Here is a 17,127-nt window from a genome sequence, read left to right on the forward strand (position 1 = left end):
TTGTGATCACTTTTCCTCCTTTTTCCTCCTCTCTTCCTCAGGATAGCTCACCTCTGAGTATAAAAGTATTTACTCTGGTGTGTGATTTGGGCTATCATCTACTTAAAAGAATTACCGAATGGTTTGGGTTGTAAGGGACCTTAAAGACCATTTAGTCCTAATCCTCCTGCACAGGCAGGGACGCCTTCCACTAGACCAGGTTGCTCCAAGCCCCATCCATCGTGGCCTTGAACACTGCCAGGGATGGCGCAGCCACAGCTCCACTGGGCAACCTGTGCCAGCACCTCACTACCCTCATAGGGAAGAATTTTTTCCTAATGTCTAATCTAAATCTCCTCTCTGTCAGTTTAAAGCCATTCCCCCTTGTCCTGTCACTACAGGCCCTTGTAAAAAGTCCCTCTCCAGACTTCTTGCAGGCCCCATTTAGGTATTGGAAGACTGTTATGAAGTCTCCCCTGAGCCTTCTCTTCTCCAGGCTGAGAATCTGAGAGCCCAACTCTCTCAGCCTGTCTGCATATGAGAGGTGCTCCAGCCCTCCGAGCATCTTTGGCCTCCTCTGGACTCACTTGAGCAGGTCGGCATCCCTCTTGCACTGGAGGGCCCAGAGCTGAATGGATGAGAACCTCTTACCAACTCTTGCACAGAAAATATTGGCCCAGGAACTGGCTAAGGGATAAATTTTGCCTTCTCAGGGAATATTCTCAATAAGCTGTAATGAATCTTTTCTCTTTGCCCATTTCTTCAATATCAGTCATATACCAGACTAGTGCAGTTCAGTCTTGATCAGAGGTAGACCAAAAAGCTTACTTCCAATTATTAGTCAGAAAGCTTTAGCAGCTCACTAGTTCAGTGCACAGCATCCTACTAGGACAAATGTAGTTGAGTTCAGAAACCTTCCTTTACCATTAATATGCATTAATGAATATTAATCTATTAAACTATTACTATTCATTAATCCATACTTCATAACTGCATTTCCTTTTTTGCTACAGCAGTAGTCAGGTACTCAGCTGCTGCTCAAACTTTATCCTCAGATTCCAGAGTGCACTGGTGATGTGCTTTGTAGCAGAACAACAATTTTACCTTCAGTTGGGTTTTTGAGGTGGATGATCAGGATGATTCAGCAGTTTGATTTCCACCATCATGGTTTGTGGGCAGCCTCAAAAGTAGGAGGATTTGAATGTGAAACTCAGCTCTGCAGTTCAGTCTAATTTTGATGTTTCTGACAGCAGTACCAAATACCTGATTTTAATGTGCTGATACCTGGCACTTAGTTATGGGCAGCACAATCCAACCTTTCTGATGCTTCAGGATGACCGTATAGCTCTCCTCTGGGCCTAGGAGGGACCGAAAACCTCCCACTTCATTGCTGTGGCAGTTCCTCGACATTGCTGGGGCAGCTGGGTGAAGAACTTGCCTTGCCCATTGCCACCACAGCAGGAGAAGAGAGGCTACAGCATGTTCTTATTTGCTGCTCTCTGAGCCCCATGCTCCTGGAGCTGCAGCCCAGGCGATGGGGCAGTGCTCCCTTTGTTCCCCTGTCCGGCCGGCTTCACCCTGTGGTCGCCAGCTGGAAAGCTCAGCTGGAGAGAATACCATCTCCATTATTGGAACTGTGCAGCTCTACCAGCCCTCTTGGCAACGAGGGAACATTTTCTGCCTTAATCCACACAGAGGTCAAATAGTTTCCTCTTGCAGCTCTCTTTCAAGAATCCTCAATCCTCTGGGAGCAAGCGAAGGGCCACATCCTACAGAGCTCTCTTGCAGGGACCCCATGGTGGGGAACACTGTGCATAGGCCAGCAGCAACCACAGATCCAAGCTGTTAGGGTCTCCCTCACGCTCACCCTTACCACCAAACACACTGCATGTGCATGAATGATTTGGGCAAATTCTCCTGCTGGGGATTGCCAGGCAAGGCTGGTAGCTCTAGAACAAGCACATTTAGAGGAGAGATGTTCTTTTTTCAGCTGGGAGAATTGTCAAGGGATTTTGAGGAGCTGGGACATCTGATTTTCACTGAATTTCAGTGGATATCATCTAACCCTCTTAGATGCCTTTAAAATCCTAGTTTTGTTTTTAAACTTTGTCACCTTCTGCACAATCCATGCTTCTCCATCAGACCCCTCACACAGTCTGGCCTTGCAAAAAAACATTAATCTGTGGGAAGGCTTCAGGGAGAAATATTTGGAAACCAATCTCTGATAGTCCCAAGCACAGGGTGTCCATTTGGCTGCATACCACAGAGCTTGGTCTTTACCCTTCTGCTTATGAGTTGATTACTGACATCTTTAGCAGTCAGTTCTCCAAGCTCCCTCAAGATGCATGTTTGTTTGAATGCTGTAAATATTAAATTCATTCTCAATAAGGAAATGAAACAGCCTCTGTCTCCTAGAGATATTTTTCTTGGGCATGCACTCTTTCCTGCTCCCCACTGTAGCTCCTGCCCAGCTTCCCTCTCTGCTCCACTGCATGGCAGGTTTCCTGATCAGCACCACTCTTCTGCCCTGTAGCAAACCACAAGAAGTCCTCTTCTTACTCCTTTGCTCTTTTAGAGCTGTCTCCCCCACAGGGCAGAGCAGAACACTTAAGAAAGTTCCAGCATTACCAGCACAGATCTTGCAGCTACTTGCAGGTCCTAACTGCCAATGGCCAGAGCAGGAGAGAAGCTGCTTCCTCCCTCTCAAACATGATGCAAAGCAGACAAAACTCCCTCATTGCTCTCACCTACAGAGCAGATACATCAGGCTGTTTTATCCAAGTGTGACTGCAAGATGTTGCTTTATGCATGCTCAACTGCATGACACAGATGCATCACCCTTCCAATTTGAGCATCGTGGTTCAGAATATCTAGCAGCTGATGCAATTTCCAGGCTTGTTTTCTGTCTTCTGTCTCTCATGTGGTAGATGCTCACCCTTCAGAAATGATCAGCTCCCACTGTCTGAACCACGGAAAGGGGATAACTAAATTAATTCTACTTCACCAGCAGCACTGATAATTTTTTCCCGTTTTTTTTTTCTTTTGACCTTTTCTTAATCCAGTTCTTTTCCAAATTAAATGGTATTAGAGTGACTGGAAATAGTCCTTTGCAAGAACAGATAACTTCTGTCCTTTCTGAAACATAGCCTGAGAACTGTTCTTCTACTAATTATTTCATTTTTACAGTGATATTTCAGTAGGAATAGTATTTGGGCGATGAGAAATTTTGCATGCATCTGAATTCAACTAACTTTGTGATTGGCAAGACAAGAAGATGCTGTTCAGCTGATAGTCTTGGTGCAGTTCTGACAATCTCATTCCACAGACATTAGCTCTGCCTTACTTTTTTCTCTGATCTTCAGTACAACATAAGCAAAATAAAGTAATAAGCCCAGGTGTCCTCATTTGGCTTAGTGCCATGAAGCTTGTGATTTGGGTGATTTCAGACACAGTAACAAAGGAATGGGAATCTGAACATAGATACTCTAAGGTTTCCAAGCTGGCACCCAAAAGCATCTGAACCTGTAGTGCTTTGGATCTACCTCATGGCAGGTTTGAATAATGTGTTTTGTCTGGAACATCTCCTCATCTGCCTCCCTTTAAAGCAGAATATTTTATTTCCTCAACAGGCATCTACTGAGTCAAAATGGCTCAAAAAGCTCTCAGTGATGATGAGAAATTCCTCTTTGTGGACAAAAACTTCACTAACAACCCACTTGCCCAGGCTGACTGGTCAGCAAAGAGACTGGTTTGGATTCCATCAGAGAAACATGGATTTGAAGCAGCAAGTATCAAGGAAGAGAAAGGGGATGAGGTGACAGTTGAACTAGCAGAAAATGGAAAGAAAGTGACACTGAGCAAGGATGACATCCAGAAGATGAACCCTCCAAAGTTCTCCAAAGTGGAGGACATGGCAGAGCTGACTTGCCTCAATGAAGCTTCAGTGCTGCACAATCTAAGGGAGAGATACTTCTCAGGTTTAATTTATGTAAGTAGAATCAAACACACATCATTTCCTATTGCATGCTACCATGTCCCATCACAGGCGAAGTGGATCCCACCACTGTCAGTGATAGAGTCCTTGTGTGTAACACTGCTATGCATGTACTACCTTCTCAGTGATGGCATCGTAAATCAAAAATGTATTTAGTCCATTTTATTCCCCATGACTCTCCCAATTCTTCACTAAATTAAAACACAAGAAGGCTTCTTCCCCAACACTTGCTATTTCTGAAAGGATATGATTGGTTTGGAAAGTACTCTTTGATAGCTGAATAACACCTCAGTCCTGCTGTTTGAAATAAAAAATAATTAAAAAAATAATAATAAAACCACCCAAACAATAGGCACTTTTGAATGACTTCAACATAAACCTGAACAAGTTTCCAGTAACTTTCAAAAAGAACATATGGAAAAGCCAAGTCATAAAGTCTTTCCTCAGGCGGAACTCCCAATAAAAGGCAACTGACAAGTTCTGGTTTGCTGGGTGCTAGAGTAAAACTTTATGTTTGAATAAATTAATAAACCTGCTGGAATTCAAGTGAGAGCAGTCATTGGCACCAGTGTGTTGCTGAACCAGTCATGCATCCACTAACACCTTTTCCCCCCTGCCATTGTTGGTCAATGTACAGATTAGACAGGCCTGAGCAGATTATAATCTTCTCCATATTCAGGTGAACTAGGGCCAAGATCATTCTGTCTTCCAATCCATACAAAGATATTAACACAAGCATATTTTTACATTAATAAGCCTGTAATCTATCTGCACCAACAGTTAGCAAACTGCAGAATAAAAAAGCCCACAAAGTTTCCACAGAATTTAGCTGTTATCTTTGATTTTACAAGGAAGATCCCTGTGCTGTGCTGCAGAAAAGTAATTTATAGTTTCAATCTACAAAAATTTTACTTGCGTGACAGACCACTGATGAGTGAAAGAAAATACAGAACTGAAGTAACAAGGTTTCAGAAGCAGGAGTAGAGCTCTCATTATTCATATGAGGAATGCTAAATTGGAAAGTAGGAAACGAAGCAGAAAATAAGATAGTTATATATAGTACAACAAAGGAACTATTTAATTATTATGCATAACTTCAAAGAGCTAAGCTCAAGATCTTTCTTTCAAGAACATACTAACACACACATCATCAAGATTCCTGAAAAAAGAGAGACTTCTATCAATCTTTTCAGTATTTGAGTTTATTGCAGGTGAACATACAGATCTATGTGCTATTATATCAGAACATGCAGCATCTAAAAGAATTTGTAGAAGAATAGTGGGATAAAATGTGGGATTTATTTCTTTGTTGCTGTTTTCAGCAACAGTCTGCTCTATGTTCTGGGATTTCCACTATGTTTACTTTGTGGATTTTTTGGTGGAATTTTCACTTTCTACAGGAAGAGATAATTAATTTCCAAAAGTGGATAATGCAATTAGAAATCAAATTGCTCTTCATGAAGACAAAAATAGAAGGGTATCTGAAATTAAGTTTTCTTTCTCAAGAGACTAGATTTTAAAATGGTGGTAAATTAACAGTGATAAAGAAATCATTTTTACTTGTATTGAAACTAGTTACTAGTATTTTCAGTAACTAAAGTCCGTTTAAAACTGTCCAGCCTTACACAGTGCTGCCCCGCTAGAGACTGCCAGACCTTTTTGGGGAAAAGACAAAAAAAAACAAAAAAAGGGGACATCTAAACAGAAGTTGAGTTTATCCACTTGCAAAACTATCTGTAAACAGCCATCTCCTGGCTTTGCCATGCAATGCCTACATTGCCTCCTTTAGAGTCACATACACGTAAAGAAAAAGTGACCTTTACATTTTTCCCTTTAGAGCATCACTGACACAAATGGGGATTCCAAATTCTGGTAAAGAGAAAGTCAACTAGATGGGGGGGGGGAGGGCAAGGAAATCAAATAATCTTCCCCTTGCATTTATATTAAATAAAAAGATTCAGTGCAGAATTTCAGAGTGACTGTACCCTGGAAAAACACCCTTGTCTTTTCCTTCACCACAGATAATTAAGTGGCGACATACTTCTTGCTCTTCTTTGTAACTCATGTTTCATATTGCTCAGAACAAACAATTTGCCTTGTCTACACACAAATTAGACAAAAAATTACTACATAAACATCAATAAAATAGCAACACAACTTCAGTGGATTTGAGAGTAGAACCAAGTTTCTTATGCCTGTATTCATAAGCACTACTAATTCAGTTTTCACCTGACAGTAAAAAATGCTTTCTTAAATACAGAAAACTGTACATGCATATTGGAACCAGAAGTGTGATTCTTCCGCCCAAACCTAGACATTTACAGTGTAGGTGTGTGTATTTGTGCCAGGCTCTCTTAAATATCCATCAGTGATATTTAAGCATCCTATGGACGCTATCCTTAAGGTACTTCAAATCATGTTCTCCAGAGGACATCCGAACCCTCTAGGAAGGGGCGCAGCTGGGGATCCCCCTCTCTGGATAGACTGTGCCCCAAGGAGGTGATATAAGGCACAGAAACTTAGCCCCACACACACTTTCAGTGAGTTTTGCCCTGCATTTATAACCTGCTTCTTGTGCCTCAAAGTTAGCTCTTCAAAGGTATGCTACTGTATGCCTGGCTGTGCATGTAGCCCTCCATGTAGCTTGTCAGGCAAATGCCTAGAACTGTTAGGGAAGGGAGGCCTAAACAATTTCCCAAATTCAAAATTTACTTTCCTATTATTTTATTTGGTCGGGAAAGATTAGTTTATACAGTAAATCCATTTCCACTGAAGGAAAGGCCTTGTTACCCTTTCCTTAAGGGCCTTGGTGATCATTCTGAGATAAACCCCCCACTTTTCAAGTGTATTGTCCTAGCAACACTAATGCTCATTTTGTCTCGATTAGCACAGAGTTTCATTCTGAACTCCAGCATCAGTGAAAATCGAGCACAGTAATTATCCACCTTCCACATCAAGAGTTTTAGCTTGGGGATCTTGAGAACTGGTGAAGATATTGAGCTTGATATTTTTGTTATCCAATTTGAGACTATGGTGGCGCAGTCACAACCTGACACAGTGGGAGAGGTCCTCATCACCACCCAGATGTTCGCCTGTCCAGTGCGGAGCACCCAACCTGCTCCTCGCTCTTGGAGACTGATGGATGCTCTTGCCGTGTTTGCTGAATACCATATAAAGTGCTCAGGCTGCGCTGAGACTGATTTGTGCCATTTCCTATTATGGTCAGGAAAGGGAAATCCCTGTGCCCAGAGCCAAGCTCCCCAATGCCATTTTACAGTGCTGCGCTGCAGTGCTTGGGACATCAAGGCAGCTTGAGCCATCCCTAGACACAGCCCTGAGATTAAGGCATGGCAGCAGCTGCACACCACAGAGCACTCGTTCACACAGCATGGCCGTAAGAAAATAAAATTAAAAATCCCAAACTACTTATGCCCAAGTCAGAAAGAGCATAACTCCAATATTTCAGTTTTGGGGTGTTTTTTTTTTTAAACTGGCTTGGTTTTAAAACTAGCACTCACAGGCCAGCTTAAATATTATAATACCCCTGCAATTATAATCTCATAGTTTCATAAATTTTTACTTGGGGGGTTAATTACTTTTTTATATATATAAAAAAGCCTTGCAAATTGCTTACTTCTAATAACTGCTAGTGAAATATGGCTCACCATCTATTACCATATACTTGTGAAATGTCGCTCACCATCTATTATCATATGTTTTTATATCTTCTCCGTTTTAATAGCTGGAGCATTCCAAAATAAAGTTAAACACAAAAAAAGCCCTCCAAACCAACTAATAAAACCTGGTTGAACAGCTGACAGCTGGTAGCCAATGTTCTTGTTTGGTTATGTATATATTTTAATATTAATACCTTCATTAAACTGTAAACAAACCACACTTTTCCTCAGACTTCTTACAGATATAGTCATGTAGTGAAGGCATGGCTATTGTTAAGACATCTATTTGGAACTTGTGTAATTTTTTCCAAGGATTCTCATCAGTCATGATTGTTATATGATGTTCATATAATCTCTTTTGAAAAAACCTTCTTCTAACATCAATCCAAGCCTCTTACCTAGGATTTCAACTTGCAGGATTTGACACCTGAGCAAAGGACATACACTGGTATGAAAATACACATAAAGAAATATTATGCATTATTGCAGTTGTTGCTTCATCACAGATAAGGGCGATTCACTATGTACTAAAAACAACAGAAGTCAAGAAGCTCCAACATCAGATCATGGTGTTTCTATAGATTGCAAAATTCACATACTTTCTAGCAGCTGGCTTTTTAGAAAAAACTGTTTGGAAATCACCCATTCATGTACGTTCAGAAATTGCTGCTTCATTTGTTGCACTAGCCAGAACACAAAAGAAAGTTATCTGCCAACATCCTGCCAGCACAATGCAGTTGCTGCCTGTTTCCCAGACTAGACATGCATATGATATTAATTCAGGTTTGATTTGCATTTCCTTGCAGACTTATTCAGGTCTCTTCTGCGTCGTGATAAATCCATACAAACAACTGCCCATTTACTCAGAGAAGATCATCGACATGTATAAGGGAAAGAAGAGGCACGAGATGCCGCCCCACATCTATGCTATTGCGGACACAGCCTACAGGAGCATGCTGCAAGGTAGGAGAGTTTAATGCTGCAGTTCTTAGAAATTGCTGCCCACTAATGTGGGAGAAAACACCTTATATCTCCACATGGGCTCCTGCAAGAAGCACAGCCTGAAAAGATCTGTTGCAGAGGGCGATACAGGCTTTCTAGAAGTTTCAGAGGAATTCTTTGGCAGGAACAGCAGTCCACAAACACTGTGACTCAAAAAGGAAAAACAATCCTTTTACCCATCTGTGTCGAGGCATGTGGGAAGGTTTCAAAGTCAAGCAAATAGTTTTGGCAAATACGGGCATGGAAAATGCTCCCTCTCCACCAGCAGAGACTATTCCAAAGTTAGCTGCTAGCACTGCTGTATCTGTCAGCATTGCTCCACTCTCTCCTAGCAAACTGAATTCAAATAATGTTTTGGGGCTAGTTTCATTACAGTCTAATGCTCTGGAGCCCTGAGTTGAGATGTGCTCTGTTTTCTAACAATAATACCAACAAGCAGCAATGGGAAAGCAGTCAGGCCCCAAACAGTGCAAACAAACCCTTTGAAATTCACAGTGCCCTCCTCCTTCTGCAGTTACTACTGACAGTCTGGGACGGTTTTGCTCTGAGAAAATAATCACAATTTAGGGCCAGAAAAGCTACTAGTGATGAATGTATGAGACTGCAATGCCTACAGACTACAGGGACACAACCAGTTGCCATCTCACGGCACCCTTGGGTGCCCCAAGAAACCAGAACCCTACTAAACACTTTGAAATTTAAATGCCTTCATTAGGAGCCTGTTCCTGCAGAAATTCTGTCTGGTGACTATTTCTCAGCAGGGTCACACCTTGGACCTAAAGTTTAGGGCCTTCCAGTTTGGAAGTTAAGAATTTAAGGCTCATGGGTTTTAGATCCAACTGGTGAAAACAATTAACAGCATCTTGAAATTTCAGTTTAGCAGCTAGGTTAGTTTCTGGCGTTGATTTCTCCATGATATTTACGTACATACCCAGAACGCTGTTCCAGAGAAACTAGTCTGTTCAAAACCACTGTGCACTTCATCTGAGTATGCAAATGAAGTTGCACAGTATTTCTCCAGGTGCACAGCACATCGTACTCATAAGGATTGCAGTACTCCTATACTTGTCCTACTTGAAACATGAACCTGATGAATTCACTGGATAAGTAGTCAGTTTGGCTTATCATAGTTAATTGTTATTTTCTAAACCAAGATTTAGACTAGACGAAGTCCTTCCCTACAATGAAAAAGGATTATCTTATACGTGTGGGCCAGGCCATCGAATCCACAGAAGTACAATTAAATTACCCCATCCCAGGCAGACTTCTACTGACTGAAAATGCCAAATAAAGCTCTGTCATTTTTGTAATTCAACTCTAAACCCAGAGAACCAGGTATCTGCTTTACAATACCTTTTTTTTCTTTGTATGGCTTATATAACATTTATTTTCTGAAGCTATTTTAGTTCCTTTATTTGATTGCATCCCAGAAGGCAGGGACAGTGCAGCAGCAGAGAAGGAGGATCAATAAAGCAACAACAAAAGACACCTGGAAAACAGCCCTTTCTCTGTGTAACAACAGAGTTATTCAAGAAGACAGGCATATCAAACATGTTTAGGATTGAGGGGGCAGGTGCTTTTAAAATAACATGATTCAGTAAACAATATTTGATGTTATCATGATTATAAGAAACTTACTTGGCATAAGATCATCCTACTAAGCCACAGTCACATAGCCATCTTCCAGATCATCTCTTGAACTCTGTGCTCTGCATCCAGCACTGCCCAGGGATCCAAGCAGGCCCTGAGGTCAAAGCAGTCTTCTTCTTTCAGATCCTTTATTTAAGCAGCAAGCCTTGCAGGGAAGCTCTACAAGAAGCCCCTGGCTCCTGCAGGTCATTAGCAGTGTTCTCATTCAGCTGTGCAGAATGCTGCTGCTTGTCCCTAAAAATGGGATAGGGAAAAAAGTATCTGCAGGAAAGAGAAAAAAAACCCCATAGCACTGAAGTACCTGCTGAAACAAGAGAATTCTTTTGGCATGACATTACACGAGTTTTATGCTTAACATGAAACTAGTATCAGCATAGATCAGCCTGATACCTGCAACATAAGGACCTCTTTCTATCTTCCTCTCTGTTTCCTGTTCTTCCTAACCTGCTCTCCCAAGCAGTGGTGAAGCCACTGGATCTGACTTGCCCTTTGCTGTGGTCATTAACTGCACCTAGGACAACCTGGATTCAGCTGTGACTTCCAGGCTGGGTGCTGGGAGGGAAGGCATTCTCCCTGTTCCCTTTTTTGATGCTCATAATAATTTTCTGCCCCCACCAGCTACTAGGGGACCTTTACAACTCATTATTCATGTGCTCCCTTTGCAAGGAATTCTTCTTGACAGCAGAGAGGAGGAAGAGAACAAGCAGAAAGAAAAGAGGAGGGAATAGATCATCAGTGGAAGATTTAAGAGCTTGTTCCACTACCTCCCATTCTAACCACGCACAGCTGGCAGGGCAGCCGGAGAGCAGTCCCACGAGAGTGTGAATCACAGGCCCAGGACACCCACACTTTACTTGCCTATTTACTGGCACATGCCATTTTGGAGTCTCTCCATCTCTGAAGAGGGCCCCCACTGGTTTGAAAGCTGTGCTTTTGTTTATAAAAATGTACTCATGTTTTGTGTATAAAACTAAACCAAACCTCAGAATAACTCTAGTTATTCAGCCAAATTATATTCACATTGGAGTGGTGAAAGTGGGTATCAACATGATTGTGTGTGTGCACGCAACACATCTAGACATAGAGAGCTCTGAAGTTTTTTGTAAGTGTATTTACAAATAGAATATAAACAGAAATTTTACTCATTATCATGGATCGCGGCACTGGATGTTTTTGTGAAATTTCAGTGTTGCTCCTTATCTGGGAAACTTGCCTAGTTTTTTCTTGCCAAAGTAAAATGTATCTTAGATTCATGAGACCGAAGAATTACATTCTGGTACTTCGTGACCGGGGCCACTTGGCCAAGAGCAATCAGCTTGTTCAGATGTCGCAGGGAACCTTTATCTTTCAGTGAATCAAGCCTCAGTGTCTGCAGATTGCTGGTCTTATTGCAGGCCCGCCATCTGGGAATCACAGCCCTTCACATTCTCACCCCCTCTGTTGGCACGAACATCCAGCAAAAAACACAAGCTGTGCACACTGTACTCCTCCTCTGCTTTAGAGACTTACTTGGTTACTGTATTAATTAGGGATGATGTTTAAGTAGGGATGATGTTTAAGTCCTATCGAAGTTTTTCTAGTAATATCATTTAGCCATGATTAACAGACATCAGATAATTGGACTTCTCTTCCAAATATGCAGAAAAGCTGACAGCTCACAGGACACAGGAATTAACAAAGATGTTGGCTGGGCAGAGATAAAATTTCCACTTGTCTCAAGTGGTTCTGAGCACCTAAAACAGTTTTGCAAATCACAGTCATGCTGTCTCATGCTCAAAGTGGGGTGCTGGATGTCTTGTTGAATCGACTTATTACCACATCACTAGTGCAGTATGATATTGCCCAGACACAATCACTGATGTACATTTACAGCTAGAACAAGAATAAACTTTCTCCACTTAAAACTAAAAGACTAAGGGAATATAACATTCCATGGGAGAATTTTGTGTGTGCATCTGTCCCCAGGAGCTACCACACTGACCTGGGTCCCACTGACTGTCTGTACACACTAGCTAGTTGACTGCTACTAAGAGACTGTGATCATAAGAAATCTCCAGAAGCTTCTGCACCCACCTCTGTGTCCTGTGGTTTAGATGAAGTAGCTCACTGGTGGCACAGCTGCCATATGAAGGGCAGCCAGTAAAGATGAGTAATTCTGCTGCCTTCTGCAATTTTCCCGACATGCAGCAAACAGCAAATAAGTGATAAACAATACAAACATGGAAAGTCAGGTTAAGTAGCAGTAATAGTAGCTATAAAGTTTTCATGTGGATGATAGGGCTTTTATTAAGCTCTTTGTCAGTAAATCCTCATGGAGAAGATGTATTATGGCTTTCTGCAGAACCAGGAAGGTTATCTATTTTCTGCAAAGCCATTTTTATGCAAGCTTGAGTTAAAGATGGAAAAACAAACAACCTGGTGGTTACTGGGAGGTATGGGAGGGAAACACAGTTCCCAAGATCTTAGAAAATGAGGCTGCTGTGAAAAGCCATCTGTTTACTGTGTCCTTAGCAGGCCTGTACAGAAATGTCCCCTTTAGGCAGCACAGTTATTAACAAATGTAAAGAAGCAGTAAACGAGTGTTGGAACATGGTTTCAGTCTGGTTTTTTCCTTTTATGGTAAAGCTGCCAACTTGCTGCTTCATTGTGATAAACAATCTGATTTTGTTTGTGATTAAGCAGAGCTTGCTGGTCTATCAAGAACAGAGGGGCATACGATTCTTACAAGCAGTCTGGAGGTGTTTGGTGAAAAAGCTAAGCAAATACCAGGGAAAAAGAAGGTCAACTGCATGTTAAGGAAAGCTGCTGGGGTTTAGAATGTAAATGTAGATCTCTATGGTACTGAAAATTGAGGAGAAAATTTTAAAATGTCCAAAACATCTAATACAGAAATACAGGGGGTGGGTGTGACAGTCTTCCAAGTAGTGTCAAATTCCTTAAAAAGACATTAACCAAAAAGATATTGGAATCTAGAACATATATTTTGTTGCTTTTTAAACCCCAGGAATTATGTTAAAGGAGTTTTATTCACACAAGTCATTCCCTTCTGATACATCTACCCACATAAAGCAACAGACTCCCAAAATAGGGCAGTCTTTTCTATGTAGAATAAAACATTCCAGAACAGAAATAAGAGTAATTGAATGGGACACCCCTTGAAAGTAAATGAGACCAGTATCTGCAGGTCAAGTCATAACAGGATAGGATTAGATCTCCTGATACATTTTATCCTAAGCACTGCAATTTGTTAGAACTGCTGAAGGAAATAGAGTCCCATCAGGAATTCTCCCTTCATGAGTGTGCGCAGGACACTTTGTCAGCAGGAGGTTTCACAGGACAGGCTGCATAGTTCAGGATGCAGGGGCTGAAAGCTTCGAGATTTCATATGGCTGCCAAACACAGGGGAAGTTAAAAGTGAGTAAGTCCAACTTGCGAGAACAAGGTTGTTCACCTCCTGAGAACAGACAAATTGCACAGGTTCAGTCCCAGAAGCCTTTCAGACTACAAGAGAAAGCTGAAAGCAAATAAGTGATTTTGATTTTCCCTCCAAGAACCCCCAATAGCCCTCAAGCAAGTTTGTGTCAATCAGAGCCACAAAGAGCTCTTTCACCAAAAGGCACCCTTGGAGAGCCAGCAACCACCCAGCAGTCTCTGCTTTCAGTTTGATTCCTTCCAAGACCAAAGACCCATTATTCCTTCCATTTTCCTCTTATTTCTATTTCTGCAGGATTTGTTCTCTGTACCTGCATGAGGGTCTGGGCTGATCAAGTCCAAAGAAACTCGGTAACCCCAGCTTGGCTTGCACAGCATGTTCTCTATCTCAGGGGGTAGTGGCCTCACCTTCTGACCTTCCTAGTCCTCCTTCTTCTCTTAAATTACAGCAAAGCTGCCCATATGCATGTATTCATGAAAACCCCTGTGGTGGGCCAGTTTATTATATTCCTTCAAGAGGGGCTTTAGCAAAGAGTAGTGAGAAAATACTTGGCTTGGAAGAGACCAACTTTTTCTAATGTTCCCTGAGCTCAGAAATTCCACTGGCAACTCTGTAACAAGGAGTCACTTTTATTTTCTTTATGGTATTTATGGGTTTGTGATGCAATATCAATATATGCTCATGGTTTCTATTTACACAACAGTGTATTTTTACCAAAAGTTCTACCGTGTTATGACTTTTTTAATTTAAAAGAAAGCCAAGCTCGTATCCTGCAGTGAAAAATAAACATGGCTCACAGCTCCTCTACTCCCGAATGTTTGTGTGGGAGAGTCCTGCTGTGCTGATTGCTGACAAATATCTGCAATAGAAACAGAATGAGTCATTTTGCACCAATTTACTGAATAAAGCAGTTCAGTGGCACCATTTGCCATGTGAGTGGTCAATAAAGCAGTTAATGCTATAGCTATCAAGGAACTGGGAGTAAAACAACTGTTTAATATCAATCTAGCCACAACAGAATCCTCCACTGCTTTTCATAGACTGGCTGTGGCCAAGGCAGCAATTACAACTTGCAAGCTTAATAGGTCGAATTTATCTCCATTATCTTTACACAGTACAGAGAGCTTCTTTATCTCATGGTATTTGTTACCTACAGGGCCGGTGATAGGGGCAAGCAGTCAGATAGGTAGTCCCACACACTGAAAAAAAGAAGTTCAAGTCTTGACCTGTGACCAGAGGGTCCACTAGGCCAATGCTAGCTCTGCATTTGATAAAAAATGCTGAACCATATAGAAACATTTGCTTCTGCCTTAATCATCTGCCTCAGGTCTCACATTGGTAAACTATGCACACTTTTCAAAAGTGAATTTGAGCTGCCTGGGAATTTATTCTCCTAAGTCAGAAGGTTTTTCTACAGTCTGTACAAGGCAGTCTGTGACAGTCTCACTCAAAAAATGGCCAACTTCAATGCCAGGGCAGGTTGCTCAGAGCTTTGTTCAAGTCTAATTCCAAAGAGCTCCAAGGGTGGAGATACCACACCTCTCTGGGCAACCTGTCCCAGTGTTTGACCATTTCCATGGTGAAAAAAAAATAAACACAGAATCATAGAATTGTCTGGGTTGGAAGAGACCTTAAAGACTATCTTGTTCTACTTCAGAACTGATCACAGCAAACACACTGGTTGTGCATCTTTACATAGGTAGTAAATTGTAAAGCCTCATTACCACAGACTTTTCTGGAAATCTTGCTTCAATGGAGCTTTACAAAATAATTTAGCATTGTTGAACTCATGAAACCTGAGTGGGTGTTATTGTCCCTCACAGCCTAGAGATCTTAGCCTGAGACCAGCCTTTTGGTAGAAAATTGTGTAAAGGTTCTGAAGGTAAAGAGAAACTCTGACTCCAAAAGCATAAGCAGGGAGGAACGCTGCAAAAGCAGGTTATGGATGTAAAGCTAAACCTTCCTGCAGCATTGCAGCTCACTGGACTCTGCTCTACAGAAACCTCTTATATGCCTCACACAGTAGAAGTTGAGATTTTGGCCCACCTTTTTGTAAATGTCACTCTAAAATGTGTTTGATGGTCCTGTTCATAGTTAAAAGCATGAAGAATACTTAGGCACTTGTTGAAAAATATGTGAAGTATCTTATTTTATCTTATTCTTCGGAGAACATCCCAAAGAAATTAACGTCCTCTTGGTAGAAGTTGTCTCTCAGTCTGAAATGAAATACAGTACATTATTCAGGTATTTGAACTGCTTTGCTTTCAAAATTCAAAGCTTTGCATGATCAGCTTAAAATATTTTATGTTTTGATGCCTTATCTGTCCAGACTTTGTCTCAAGTGGGCTGCTAGCCATACTTTGTAAGCATAGTAAAAACCTAAGAGTTTCAGGTTTGAAACTTACGGTTATAATCTTCTTATAGAGAGCCTGATCTTTCTGCTGTCCTCATTACAGTTCATCTCCAATGGAATTTACAAAAACTAGTTTTGAACTCTTAACCTTTTGTTCATTTTTGGTACAAAATATTTCCATTAGAGATGGTCATTTAAATGTGAGGGCAAATTATATAAGGTATGAACCCAGTACTTCTGACTAATCACGAATGGCCAGATTTTGGAAGCTGTAGGCTATTCAGTGTAAATCCTTATAAATATAAGTGCTTGTGTCAGGATAACCATTTTCCCTAATTAATGGATTTAATTATTTTTATTCACAGATCGAGAAGACCAGTCTATCCTGTGCACGTAAGTGAACTATTTTAGTATATCTCAACATTACTGTGTCCGTCTTTATTCAAAATTGGTTCAAATTCTGATGGAACATAGTCTCCTCACCTTCAGTAAGCTTGAGCTCCAATCCTACATCTGCTCCAGTAGGTACAAATGTTGATAAAATAAAAAACAGATATCAGTGTTGTAGGAAGTATTTAAGGCACAAAGTTATTTCTTTAAATTGACTTTCTGAATTTAGAGATTTAAGAGTTTACAACAAACAGTTGGGGAGTGTGGCTGTAAAAATGTGCGTAGAGAGAACAAGGATTTTAAAAGGTTCCTAGAGGAAGCTGAAGAACGGAGAAAACAGAGGAACACAGAGCATCCCAGATAGTTATCATACTCTTTTTCATTTTTAGCTGTTGGTGGCTCACCACAACTTCTTAATTCAGTGGTCATTGCCAAAAAAAGTGATCGTTCTTGTTGATGCTGTTGTTTTATGCTGTTTGCATATACTGCAGCTAGAAGAGGAAAGGCTTGGTACCTCCCTGCTGGCAGAGGCCACCCCTGAGCTGTGCATGAGGAAGGGCTGTGCTGGCTAGGAGGGCTCAGCAGCAGAGCGCAAGCTGGACCCTTCTGCAGTCTCTATGTGATTGGTTTAGGCAGTAGTGAAATACCA

At 41.3% G+C, this 17,127-nt stretch overlaps 1 protein-coding gene across 1 annotated transcript in view; it reads left to right on the top strand.

Annotated features, from left to right (window-relative positions):
* The first annotated feature begins 3,625 nt into the window (after positions 1-3,625).
* The window catches only part of MYH11 (myosin, heavy chain 11, smooth muscle), a 53,872-nt gene continuing 40,370 nt past the window's right edge, over positions 3,626-17,127 (top strand). The window contains 3 exon segments of the mRNA XM_010020931.1: positions 3,626-3,967; positions 8,457-8,613; positions 16,454-16,481. Of these exon segments, the coding sequence (XP_010019233.1) occupies positions 3,626-3,967; positions 8,457-8,613; positions 16,454-16,481 (527 nt within the window).

Source organism: Nestor notabilis, unplaced genomic scaffold, assembly GCF_000696875.1.
Source record: "Nestor notabilis isolate BGI_N333 unplaced genomic scaffold, ASM69687v1 scaffold11568, whole genome shotgun sequence".
Classification (NCBI taxonomy): domain Eukaryota; kingdom Metazoa; phylum Chordata; class Aves; order Psittaciformes; family Psittacidae; genus Nestor; species Nestor notabilis.